At 55.9% G+C, this 12,625-nt stretch overlaps 1 protein-coding gene across 1 annotated transcript in view; it reads right to left on the bottom strand.

Annotated features, from left to right (window-relative positions):
• The window catches only part of MEGF8 (multiple EGF like domains 8), a 37,003-nt gene that overhangs the window by 20,156 nt on the left and 4,222 nt on the right, over window positions 1–12,625 (bottom strand). The window contains 17 exon segments of the mRNA XM_033127277.1: window positions 102–215; window positions 314–445; window positions 524–642; window positions 1,509–1,745; window positions 2,156–2,356; window positions 2,736–2,936; window positions 4,577–4,740; window positions 4,825–4,969; window positions 5,353–5,472; window positions 5,804–5,958; window positions 7,866–7,988; window positions 8,114–8,259; window positions 8,691–9,106; window positions 9,657–9,745; window positions 9,826–10,006; window positions 10,737–10,943; window positions 11,193–11,356. Coding sequence (XP_032983168.1) covers window positions 102–215; window positions 314–445; window positions 524–642; window positions 1,509–1,745; window positions 2,156–2,356; window positions 2,736–2,936; window positions 4,577–4,740; window positions 4,825–4,969; window positions 5,353–5,472; window positions 5,804–5,958; window positions 7,866–7,988; window positions 8,114–8,259; window positions 8,691–9,106; window positions 9,657–9,745; window positions 9,826–10,006; window positions 10,737–10,943; window positions 11,193–11,356 — 2,914 coding nt within the window.

The following is a 12,625-nucleotide window of genomic DNA, read 5'->3' as shown; positions in this document are numbered from 1 at the left end:
TGCCCGGCCCTCCCATCCTGCCCGCCCCCCATCCTGCCTAGCCCCACCATCCTGCCCGGCCCCCCCATCCTGCCCGGCCCCCGCCCCTGTCCAGGCCTCACCGTCCCAGTGTGGGGTTGTCCTCATTGCCACACCAGCCGCACTCGTGACTCTGCAGACACTCATGGCAGGTCAGGAAGCCGTCACAGCTCCGACACCTTGGCTCTGAGTGCACACTACAGGGTGACAGGTGACGGGGGACGGGGTGTCAGAGCCCAGCCCCCTCCACTGGTCTTCACCCAGCCCTCTATGAGCCAGGCCACCAGGATCGCACCTGTCATCCCAGCCTCGGCAGCCCCCATGTGGGTACCGGGCCAGGTAGGCGGCAAACAGGAAGCAGGTGTGAGTAGACTGGCACCAGGCACACTGGCTCGAGTTGGCCAGGCAGTCGTCACAGGTCAGGCGCCTGGGGGTGAGGAGTGGAGCCAGGGTCACACCAGGGCTGGCCAACACATACCCCCTCCCTGGGCCCACTGGGACTCACTGGCTGCAGAGAGGGGGACATTCCTTTGGGCTCTTCAGGGCACCCCGACCCCGGCCCCGCCGGCTGCACGCCGCGTCCCCTTTGCGGTTGGTGCTCTGATGCCACTCACAGAAGGCGTCCTGAGGGGTTGGAAGAGTAACAGCCAGCTTGGCCCCCTCCCTTGGCTTCGCAGCGCCCTGCTTTCCTAACCGGCTTCCCCCACAGACCACCCCTGCAGGTCCCCCTCTCCCCAACTGCCTGACTCTGCAGACTTTCCCCTTCAGCCAACGACAGCCATGGCTTCTGCCTGCCCAGCACCTACTTTCTTTTTGGGTACTACACCCCTTTGTGTGATTGAGGTGGGAATCAAGGGGTGAGCAAGGGGCCACCCCCCACACACACACATACACACACTGCCCTCATCAACTAGTCCCAGGGCCGGTCGGCACAGACCCAACCACAGCCAGTGAAATGTACTTCTGGGATGTCTGTTGACCTGAGGGGTGACAGTAGGGTAGGGACAGAAAGGTGCTGTCCCCTTGGCTGAGTGGGGCATCAAAGTCCAGAGCGCCGTGGCTCCCTGCTACTCCCAAGGAATGACCGTCCACGGAAAACGAGGATGTGGAATGGTGGGAGGGGGATGCCTGACCACATGGTCTGAACTGCTGGAGGTCCCAGCCTGAAGACCTGCTCTTGGACTCTGCAGCCTAACCCCTAAACGATCCTCTAGTGAAAAGGCACTGAGTTGGGATTTTGGCCCTTATGACAGGGAAAGTCCTGACTGACTGAAACCCACTCTTCAGCCCCTCTTCTCTGTGCCCCACCTGGCTCTTGCCTGCAAATCAAAGACAATGGCCCCAGCTGTCTCCCCCAACAGCCATCAGCCATCATGCCCCCTCCCCCCCGTCAGCTACCCACATCAGCCCTGGGAGGCCCTCCCCCTTTCCTAGTCGCCTGCTTGGGTTGCGTCCATCTCGAGACAGGCCCTTTGTGGCCTGGTGGGCACCTGGGTGCAGGCGTGGCAGTCGCGATGCTCCTCACAGAGTGGGCAGAGGGCGGGCACCAGTACCAGCAGGGACCCACCGGCCCCGTCATCCCCACAGTGGGCCCCACTCTGACGCAGGTGGCAGGTGGCACTGGTCAGGCACCAGCCGCAGCCCTGGTCGGCCAGGCAGCCCAGGCAAGAGGAGTAGGAGGCGCAGGCCGCCGAACGGTAGGGCTCCAGGAAGAAGAAGGAGATCTCCTGGGGGAGGAGGCATAGGAGGTCAGGGGTCCATGTTCTGGGTCAAGGGTCAGGAGCTGAGGTTTGGGGTAGGGGTCAGAGTTTGGAGCTAAAAGCTTAAGTGTTCAGAAACAAGGTTGAGAACTCAGGTGTATAGAAAGTCAGGATTTACGACATCCGCAGACAAAAGGGGATGAGGGTTGGAGACAATCTAGAGATTAGAGGTCAAAGTACGGAGGGCAGAAGTCAGGGGCAGCGGGGTCAGGCCAGGAGGAAGAAGAGATGTGGGCAGGGGTCAGAATATGAAAACAGGTCAGAGTCTGGGGTCAGAGAGTGGAGTCTGGAGGGTGCAAGGTGAAGCTGGCATTCAGAGGCCAAGGTGTGTCGTTCAGAAAGCCCAGGGGATCTGAGACCCAGGCCTGGGTACTCACGCTGCCTCCTGGCACGCCGGTACGGTCCCACAGCAGGGTGAGCTCGCTGTGCCCAGGGCCCGCCGAGCCGTTGAGCTGGCCCCGGATCTCTACTGCGTATTTGTGGCCCCGGCCAGGCAGCGGGAAGAGACGAGCAGACCCTGGGCGCTGTAGCCGCCTTGTCTCCTTCTCCTGCTGAGCCACCCAGCGTCCCACCTCCTCCTGGGGTGGGGGTGAGGACAGAGAAGGACCTCAGCACTTTCCACACCTCCCCAACCCCTGAAACCCACCTAGCAGCCACCTCCTCCTGGGAAGAAGAAGGACATCTCAGGGTTCCTTAGACCCCCCCAAGAAACCTCAAGTGCCCCCAAATCCACCAGCAATCCTCCTTCTCCTCAGGGGAGTCTGACTTGATAACACAGACCTTCCCTACCTGCTTCAAAATTCCCCCCAAATTCTGTTCACAACTGAAAACCCCAGGGCCCTTCCCCTACAAATGATACATCTCCAGCTTCTGATTTCTCCTCAGTCCTCCCTGCACACATAACCCAGCCCCCGTCTGAACCATAAACAGTCCGCTGGGTGTCCCAGGCACCCTCACCATGTTCTCTGTGTCGGGGCCACGGGCCATCCTGGCCAGGACGTGCAGGCGCTGGGCCCGGGCCCACACGGCCACGTCCTCGGCCCCTGGCCCGCCGGGCCCTCCCGGCAGCAGTGGGTGGATGAAGCCGCGGTAGACTAGGGATACGTCGGTCTCTGGACTGGGTGTCAGAGTGATGGTTGTGCTGCGGACAATCAAGACCTGTGCCAGCCAGGGAGGGGGTGTCTGTGAGTGCCTCTCTGAATGGCACACAGCACCCGCACTCCTCAATCACTCTGGGAGAAGAGTCGGGAAGCCAACTCAACCAATGGATAACACGGTCCCAGCACCCACTCATCCCCACCTCTCCTGAAACTTCAGAGTCCTCTTCCCTAGTGCCCCACCTCTCCACCTAAGCCCTCGGGAGTCCAGATCAAAATTTTTAAAAATTTAAAAAATTTAAAAATCCCTTAACTACATGGTTTGAAGAACTTCCAGGTTAGTGAACACATCCATGTGCCAGGAGGGCACCACACCCCAGCTCCATGGGAATGAAAGCTCCTGTGCTCAGGACCCTTCTGGACCTCACTCTATGTATCATGACCTCTGTTATATAATTAACCAGTACGTAAGTGTTTTTTTAAAAAGAGCCCAGATCCAACATTCAAAGTGACAGGCATATGACACGATTTATTGCTAGTAGGTGTTTTTGCAACTGCAAATAAATGGAACAACCCAAGCGTTCATCATGGGAAACTGTTTAAATAAACTACAGTACTATAGCATTAGAAATAAATGGAATATTATGCAGCTGTGAAAAAAATGAAGGTGTTTCTTAAGTTTTCTTATGGGGAAGGTGCTGGGATGTAAGTAGTGGTATACTACTTTTTGTGCAAGAAAGAAAAATGATTAAAAGTCACATCTACTTGCATTGGAACAGGTAGACTCTGGAAGGACATAAAAATGAAATCCAAATAGATCTTCTGGAGAGAGTTAGGGTAGTCTTGAGTTGCAGGGATACAGGATCCAGCTTCCCACACTGAGAGGTAGGGGAGTGGGGCAGATGGGAGAAATCTTTTCACTCAACAACTTTTTACACCATTTTGATTTTTAAACCATGGGACTATATTACCTATTTTAAAATCAATAAGGAGCTGGTAGCTCTTCAATAAGTTCAACATATAATTACCACACGACCCAGCAATTCTGCTCCTAGATATAGAGCCAAAAGAGTTGAAAACAGGTGTTTAACAAAAACTTGCACATGAATGTTCTTAGTACCACTATTCACAACAGCAAAAGGGTGGAGACAACCCAAATATTCTTCAGCTCATGACTGGATGTAGCATAACCATACAACATATGATGATTCGGCCCCAAAAAGGAATGAAGTTTTGATGCATGTGACAACATGGGTGAGCCTTGAAAACATGCTAGATGAAAGAAGCCAGTCACAAAAGGCCACATATTATATGATTCTCTTTATATGACATAAGCCGAGATGGCAAATCCAGAGACAGAAAAAGGTTAGTGGTTGCCAGGGGCCGGGAAGAGGAGAATGGAGAGTGATTCCTTAATGGATCGGGGTTTCCTTTGGAGCTGAGGAAAATGTTTTGGAACTAGATGGTGGTGACAGTTGCACAACATTGTGAATGTGCTGAATGTCACTAATGGTAAATTTCATGTTGTGTGTCTTTTACCACAATTTTAAAAAATGTTTTTAAATCGATAAGAAAAATCAGACGCTTGAATGTAAAGACTTACAGGGTAAACACAAGAGAGATAAAGATCCGTTTGGAAAACAAAAACCCTAGGACCAGCCCTTCAACACTGCACACTAGGTCCCATCCCCAGCTCCCCACCTTATCGGGCTGGGAGGCGTTGGGTGGCTGCTGGAAGGTGAGCAGGTGCAGGCCAGGAAGGAAACTCTGGGTGACACAGGCCTCCAGGGATGTAACGAAGACAGGTGTGGGCCCCCACCAGCCCACAGTGCCTGAGATCTGCTCCCCTCGGCAGCGGGCCTGCTCTGTGAGGACAGGAGGGTAGGCGTTGGGGGTCAGTGTGGGGTGCAGCACTGCCCCCTTCCACATTGCCACTGGTGGTCACTCACCAGGCCGAGGGAGGCAGCTCTCGTTGTGCACACACCAGCCTAGGGCGCCAGGTCCCCGGGGAGGAGCTGCAGGGCCGCTGAATGCAAGGCAGGCCTGGCAGTCACCTAGGAGGCGGCCCAGGCCTAGGCAGCTGGCAGCCGGACACTGCAGGGAAGGACGGGGACAGGCGTTATTGTTATTGTCCACTGGGGCTTAAGGGATCTGGGAAGGGCTGTGGATTCAGGAGTTTGGAGGGTAGAAGGGGTCAGGAAATTAGAGAAGGGAATTGAAAGCTGGGTTAGAATGCAAAATATCAAGAAGACAGGGGCTGGGGATCTGGGGACAGATATGTTCAAAAGGATTGCGGAGGGGGTCAAAGTTTAGGGGTCAGCAATCAGAAATCAGGGATGCTCAACTTAGGTGTGAAAACAAGCATAAGGAAGGGGGGTGTTGGAGGGGAGTAGTCCCTCTCCACTTGCTTTCAGCAGAGGGATACACTGAGGGCTTGTCTCTGTGCTAGGGGACAGAGTGCCAGGACAGTCACTCACCGCCCCAGAGGGGGTCCCAGGAGGCGGTGCAGCTTGGCAGGCCCCCTGACACCAACTGCATTCAGGATCTCGGGAGCAGACGCTGTGGTCTGTGTACATGGAGCAGTAGTCCAAGTGGTACTGTAGAGAGATGGGGGTGGCGGAGGGGGCTCCTCAGACGGGGGCCTGCTCCCATGGCCCCACTCACTTTGATCATCCCAGGGAACCCCGACTGCTCAGCAGCTGGAGGCCCCCCGTCCAATCTTCTCCCAGTCCCAAGGACCACTACCCTTCTGTCCTCAGCCCCGGGACCTCCATTCCTCCTCCATTGAACCTGGGGGCTGACCTCATTATTCTCATGGCCCTAGGAATCCCCACCCTTTCTCCCAGGGACCCCCAACTTTCTCCCTCCTCTGTGGGAACCATGCTACCTCCTCCCCAACCACCATTTCCCTATAACCCCAGTGCTCACATCTGGGGCAGGTGCTTGGAACACGAAGGGGGGAACCTTGTAGGCCATCAAGTCCCCGCGGGGCCGGCCACTGTACCCACCAGCCACCAACAGGACACTGCCACCAAGCACAGCGGCCACATGTGAGTAGCGACCGCTGGGAGGCGCTGCTCGGCCTAGGAGAATATAAACCGCAAGGACATAAGACCCCGAACCTCCTCCGATCTTCATGGCTCCCCTGCCCAGAGGACTAACCCTGACTCTCCTGTGCCTCGGCCCAGTCTCCTAGCTCCTGCTTCAACCCACCTGCCCAAGGAAACCCTCCTGGCCTGCCTGGCCCTGCACCAGCTCTAGTCCTCTCTCCCCTGGGGTTCCCACACCCCTGCCCATGTCAGCTTTCAAACAGAGCATGATCTTTGGGGTCAGAAAAATTTGGGTTCAAATCCTGGGTATGACACTTAATTGGGTTCAAATCATGCTGTTGACTAGCTGTGTGGCCTTGGGCAAGAGACTTGACTTCTCTGAGTCTGGGTTTCCTCCTCTATAAATGGAACCATCATCCCGCCCTTGGGGAGCTGTGAAGCAGGCTGCCTGGCTCTCACCTGTTTTTGTTTGCCCAGGCACCAGCCTCCCTTTTGGTGACAGCCTCTGATTTTCCTCTGGAAAACCACCCTCTCCCACTCCCAGTCCACAAGGCTCAAGTTGAGCTATCCCTGCTTCTGGCAGAAATGGGGCTTTAGCCAAACCTATCAGTTCAGGAATGGGACTCAATTCCTACAATTCTTGGGGAAAAAGGCACTCTCTCCCCTCTGGGCATTTTAAAGGGGTAAAATATAACCCCAGAGCTGCTGGTGACCACCTATAAAAGGCAAGGCTGCTAGAGAATGAAGCAAACCCAGCTGAGAACTGGAGAGAGAAATGGCTAATGCCACCATGTGAGCACCTGGATCCAGCCCAACCTGAAGCCAAGAGTTTTCACTCAAGTGAGCCAAGAAATTCTTTTTGCTTAAGCTGGTTGGGTTGGATTTCTATCACTTACAATCAAGAGTCCTGACTGACAGGTCAGTGATTGGTGACTCCCCCACCCTCTTAATAACATTGTGCGCTCTGTAAGCACATGGGACTCGGCTCAAGGAATCACAAACTATAGAGGAGGAAGAGGCCTGCAGAAACCTCACACTCTCGCCTGCCCAGTGAAGGGGCCTAAAAGAGGGACAGGGACAGGCAGAGGAGCCCTGGATCAGAGGTCTTGCAGACCAAGCCTGAGTTTTATCCCTGACGGTCACATCAGGTTCCTTGGGGACCCTTCCTCCTGTCCACCCTTTAAGTGTTAATGTCCCTTCCTTATGCTTGTTTTCTGTGCTTACTCTTCTGTTCAGTGGGATGCGAGAACACACAGGCCTCTGGGAAGTCCACAGTCCCCTGAAATGATATGCCCACTTTTTGCATATAAATGCCTTTCTGAGGAGAGGGCCTGTGGCTTTCTTCCAGTTCTCAAAGCAGCCTCTGATCTAATGAGTTTGAAAGGTTCTCCACACCCCCTTCCAGGTGAGTCACCTGGCCCTGCCCAAGGACTCCAGCTGCTAATGGAAAAACAACGTGCTGAGCCCTTCCCTAGGCTGTCTTCACGCTTCATGCATCATCTCAATTTATTCTCACAACAGCCCAGTGGCTTCAGTGTTATTATAATCCCCATTTACAGATGGGGAAATTGAGGCACAGAGAGATTAAATGATGGTTTTTGTACAGATAGTTGTTTGGGGCCAGTCATCCTGGTTCTGCCACTTGCCCATTGTGTATCCATGAAAAAGTTGCTTCTTCATGGGCAGTTCCCTGGGGCAGCTGGAAACTGCCAAAACCTGGATTGGAACCTAGATCTGATGCTGCCATAACTGGCTCCCATCTCCATGGCAACAATGCCGTAGTCCTGTCTGCGGTACAGGCTTGCCTCCTGAGCCAGCTCTAACAGGATGTCTTGCTCACCCTTACAAGGACTGCAGAGGCTCCTGTCCAAACCCAGATTCGCTGTGGGGGGGTAAGAGTGACCGTCAGGAGCCCATCAGGGAATAGAGGGGCCACTCACCCTCAGGGGTTCCTGGTGGAGCAAGCTCAGCCCCTGACACCCACTGATGGCAGCCGAGGTGGTAGAAGAAGATTCCATCTTCATAGCACTTTTCCTCCTGGTAATGGGTGTGCACATTGCCCCCTGGGAAAGTAGGAAAGAGGCATAACTGGCAAGCCGGGGGGCATGGGGGACACTCACTCAAGGAGCCTCAGCTCATGGTTGGCCAGGGTCCCTGCAGGCAAGCGGGATCGGGGAAGCCTCCTCACCATAGACCACCATGTAGTTGCCCAGGACACTGGCCGTGTGGAAGGCTCGCTCCCGCGGACCCTGAAGCCCATCCCGGCCCTTCAGCGTTGTCCACACGCGCCGATCCACGTGGAAGAGCTCAGTGGAGTTCACCCGCACAGAGAAACTACAGGGGTGGGGCAGAGGAGGGGTTCAGGCCAGGAGGCGCCCCTCTCCCTCCTCTGCGCTAGTAAGAGTTGAGTGATCATCCAGGATTGAGACGTGCTATGACTGGGTTTATGTCCCCTCAGAACTAGAGGCTCCCATGGGCAGGGCCCAGGTTGGACTCATGTCTGGGTTCCCCCCATAACCTAGCCAGGGTTGGATACCAAACAGAGGATGGTGGGAAGGACAGATGGTGGGAGTGTGTGGAGAAGCAAGTGACCACCTGATTGAATGAAAGATTAGAGAGCGAGTGAATGAGTGAGTGAGTGAGTGAAGGAAGGAGTACATGACTGCAGGCGTCTATCAGTGGGCAAAGAACAGAAAAGACTAAAGGCCCAGGTGTTGGGCCAGGCCTGGCCCTGCAGGGCAGGGGTTGTGGGGCAGGTCACTCACCGGGCAGTGGAGGGCCGATGTCCACCGTGAACCAGCAGGGCACGAGATGGGGCGTGGAACACCATGGAGTGGCCGGTGGCAGCAGGGGGCCGCCCACCTGCCGGAATCACCTGCTCCCAATAGCCCCCACTGATGCTGTCAAGGTGGAAACGGAAGAGGCCGGAGGAGAAGAGGTCGTGCTGGGTGCGGCCACCAGACACATAGAGCCAGATGTCGTCCACTAGGGCGGCTGCGTGACCTGCCAGGCCTGGTGGCCCCGAGGAACTGGAAGCAGGTGGTGCCAGGAGCTCCCAGTGGCCCCTGCCCAGGGGGCTAAAGGCCCACACATCGCTAGTGAGGGAGCCATCGGCCAGCTCACCTCCCATCAATACCAGGGAGCCGGCCCAGGCCACAGCCACATGGGAGTGACGGGCAGCCTGTGAGGAAGAGACCAGAAGATAGAGATGGAGAGGGGAACAGATGGTAACACAGAGAATGACAAAGAGAGCCAGACATAGACAAAGAGATGCAGACACTGAGAGAAAGACAGACAGAGGTGAGACAGAGACAGACATATGCAAAGAGAAAAGAGACAGACCCAGAAAGACAGATACATGCAAATAAAAACAGTGGGGAGACAGAAACACAGTAAGAGAGGTGGAGTCAGAGACACAGGAATGACACAGAAAAGCACAGAGAAATAGAGGTACAACCCAGAGAGAAGAAGACACAAAAACCAAGAATCCGAGACAAAAACAGAGAGATGGACCGAGAGAGAGACAGGAGACACACAGAAGGAAAAGATGCAGAAAGGGAGAAAAAGCAAAACAAGAAAATACAATAGAAAGCAGACATGGATGAGTAGATGTTCCCATATCAAGCTGTGGGCTGTGGGGACTGTGGGGTGAAGAGGTGCTCTGGGGGGCCCTGGCTGGGACTGACAGAGTGGACAGGTGCATCCAGGCAGGGCGGAAGTAGGGTCCATACCGGGGCAGGACTCAGGTCCCAGCGTTCCCAGGTGTTGGCAGAGAAGTTGTACAGCACGAGGTCACCCAGGGCGCTGTTGAGGTTCTGGCCTGTGGAAGGTAGACGGTTTCAAGCCCTGGCCACAGGCTGTCAGGTCTCCAGTCCCCAGATGCACACCACATGTGCTCACCTCCAAAAACGGCCAACAGCCCCGGCGGGGACAGGAAGGCACCAGCTGCCCCGACACGCGCAGAGAAGGCGGGGTCCCCAGCACTCACGTTGTGCCACCAGCCCGCCCCCTGGTTCTCCCACAGGTGCAGGTCACAGGCACGTCCCAGGAAGCCAGGCTCACAGCGACACGGTCCCAGGGGCTGGGGAGAAGGTGACACAAAGGCAGGGATAGAGAGAGAGAAAGAGACAGAGGCAAAGAGAGACAGACAGAGACAGGAAGAAAACAGGCCAACAGACAGGGGAAGAAAGGGACATAGACACAACCAGAAGAGAGAGGTGGAGAAAAGAGGAGGTGGAGACCAAGAGAAAAAGAGAGACCCAGAGAGAAAAATGAGGACAGATAGAAGACAGGTTGGCCAAGGGAGACAGTGGTAAGGTCAGTGTCAGCCTGAGCTGGAAGCGCTCACATCTGGGGAGGGCAAGGCAGGAGGGCACAAGGCATGATCCAGGTCCAAAGATGGATACGCATGGCTCAGGGCCAAGGTCAGTGGTTGTAAGTCCAAGTCATGGCTGGGCGCCCAAGGCCAGACAGAGTGGCTGGGTGGGAGGATGGAGTGGGGCCTGGCAAGAGGAAAGAGGGCGGGTTCCCAGGTGAAAGGTGGGTTGTACATGAGGACAGGAGTGGGCTCACGTAAAGGAGGGGCCCCAGATGAAGGTGGGGTTGGGTTGGAGTACTAGGTGAGGTGGGATCTGGAAAGGAAAGGCAGTACTGTGGGCGAGATCAGGGTCCCTGGCGGGGTCAGTGTCATGGCAGAGGGTGGGCTGGTGGAAGGAGCTTCAGGCAGGGGCAGAGTTGGATCCAGGAGATGGGAGCAGCAGATGTGGTCACAGATCAGAGCCCCAGGAGGACACAGCTGGAGACAGGCTCACCGAGGCGCAGGTGCCATGGCTACCACAGTAGGCTGAGCACTCCTGTAGGCCGCAGTCAGGGCCCCCCCAGCCAGGCTCGCAGGCACACACCCCTGGGAGCCGACACTGCCCGTGGCTGCGGCAGCCCCCCGGGCACAGGGAGAAGCGGAAGGAGGCGTTGAAGCCCAGCAGGTTGTAGTTGGCGTCGCTGAAGAGATGCAGCAGCATCTGTGGGCACAGGTGGGCAGGGCTGCGGGACTGAACTGGGAGGCTGGCCACCCCTGCCCCATCCCCACCCCATGCCCCCAAAGGGGTGCCCACCTCCTTTGTCTCTCTCCACCTTTCTCAGTGCCTGTGTCCTGTCTGATGTCAAGTCTCTCCTGCTGTTTCTCTGCCCCTCCCTGTATAGATGCACCCCCTCACCCCCACACTGCATGGACATCGTCCAAACACTGCCCACAGCCCGGCCCCACCCACCTTGCCTGAGGAAGCCTCGATGGGCGGGGGCCGGGTGCTGCCACTCAGACTGGCAAGCAGGGGCGCACGGGGGGAGTCGCCATCGTACACGAACAGGTAGTCATATGTGCACTCCGTGTCCAAGAAAAGGAAGTCCAGAAGGATTCGGTGCTGGGGACTCGGCGCTGGGCAATGAGAACAGAGGGGCCGGGCTCAGACGTGGACCCTCTCCACACACCTCCGTGCACTCAGTAACACAAGCCCTGCTCCACGTGATTTGGGGGGCCCAAAGATGAGTTAGACCTGGGCCCTGCCGTGGATGGGCGCCTGATCTCATAGCCCAGGGAGGTCAGAGCGGTGACAGCAAGAGGACAGAAGTTCAGAGAAAGAACTGCAGTATCAGCCCTGGAAATGGCTCCTGAGATCAGGCTGAGCACCCCTCCCTGTTCCCACGGGAAAACTGACGTGCCGAGAGAGGAAGCCCATCCCAGTGCTCACACAGAGCTGTTCCCGTTTACTCTTGAGCCGCAGACATGCCCAGGCCTGGGGGTTAGGGCCAAGGCCCGAGCAGAGAGGCATATCCCAGATGGAAAAGGGCCTCTGTGAGGGTCCCCTGTTCCAGGCCAAACAGAGCTCCGAGGGAAGAGGCCCGTTTCTTTCCCCTGGACAAAGGCCGAAACTTGGAGCACCACCTCCTCCCTGGGTTGGAGAACCTCCCAACCCAGGTTCTCATCTCTGTTTATTGTGGTAGCTAAGGGCACAGACTCTGGAGCCGGACTGCCTAGGCTCAAATCTTGGCTCTGCCACTTACTAGCTACTAGCTGCATGACCTTGAGCAAGTCACCTAACCTCTCTGGATTGGTTTCTTCATCTGTAAAGTGAAGGAGGTCTGGTTGCCTGGTCTGACTGAATGTTTCTTCTGAATTCCCCAGACCACCATTTCTTGGCCACTCCTCCCATCAAAAGGTGAAGGCCGATGCCCTGCCCTTGTATCTGGGAAGAGCCTCAGATACTAGCTTGACCAACACAAAGCAGCAGAAGTGGCATTCTGGGACTTCTGAGGCTAAATCAAAGGAAGCCTAGAAGCTTTTACCTGGGCCTCATAGAATGCTCCTTCTCAGAACACAGCTGTCATGCTATGAAAAGCCAAAGCCACATGGAGGGGTGACATGTAGGCATCCCAGCTGACAACCCCAGCTGGGCTTCCAGCTGACAGCCAACATCAATTGCCAGCCCTGAGAGGTGGCCGTCTTGGACATCTGGCCCAAGTGAGTGTTCAGATGACTGCAGCCCCAGCTGATAACTGGCTGGGCCCACATGAAAGGCAATAACGCGTGTAAAGTGCTCAATGGGGCCTAGCTCTTCCTAAGGCCACCACTCCTAGCACTGTGACAATTCTTGCTCTCTGCCAGATCCTGATTCCAGAAGATTCTCTCATCCCACATCTCACACTA

This window comes from Rhinolophus ferrumequinum, chromosome 15 (assembly GCF_004115265.2).
Source record: "Rhinolophus ferrumequinum isolate MPI-CBG mRhiFer1 chromosome 15, mRhiFer1_v1.p, whole genome shotgun sequence".
NCBI classification, from domain to species: domain Eukaryota; kingdom Metazoa; phylum Chordata; class Mammalia; order Chiroptera; family Rhinolophidae; genus Rhinolophus; species Rhinolophus ferrumequinum.
This window is presented reverse-complemented; position numbering and strand designations above follow the sequence as displayed.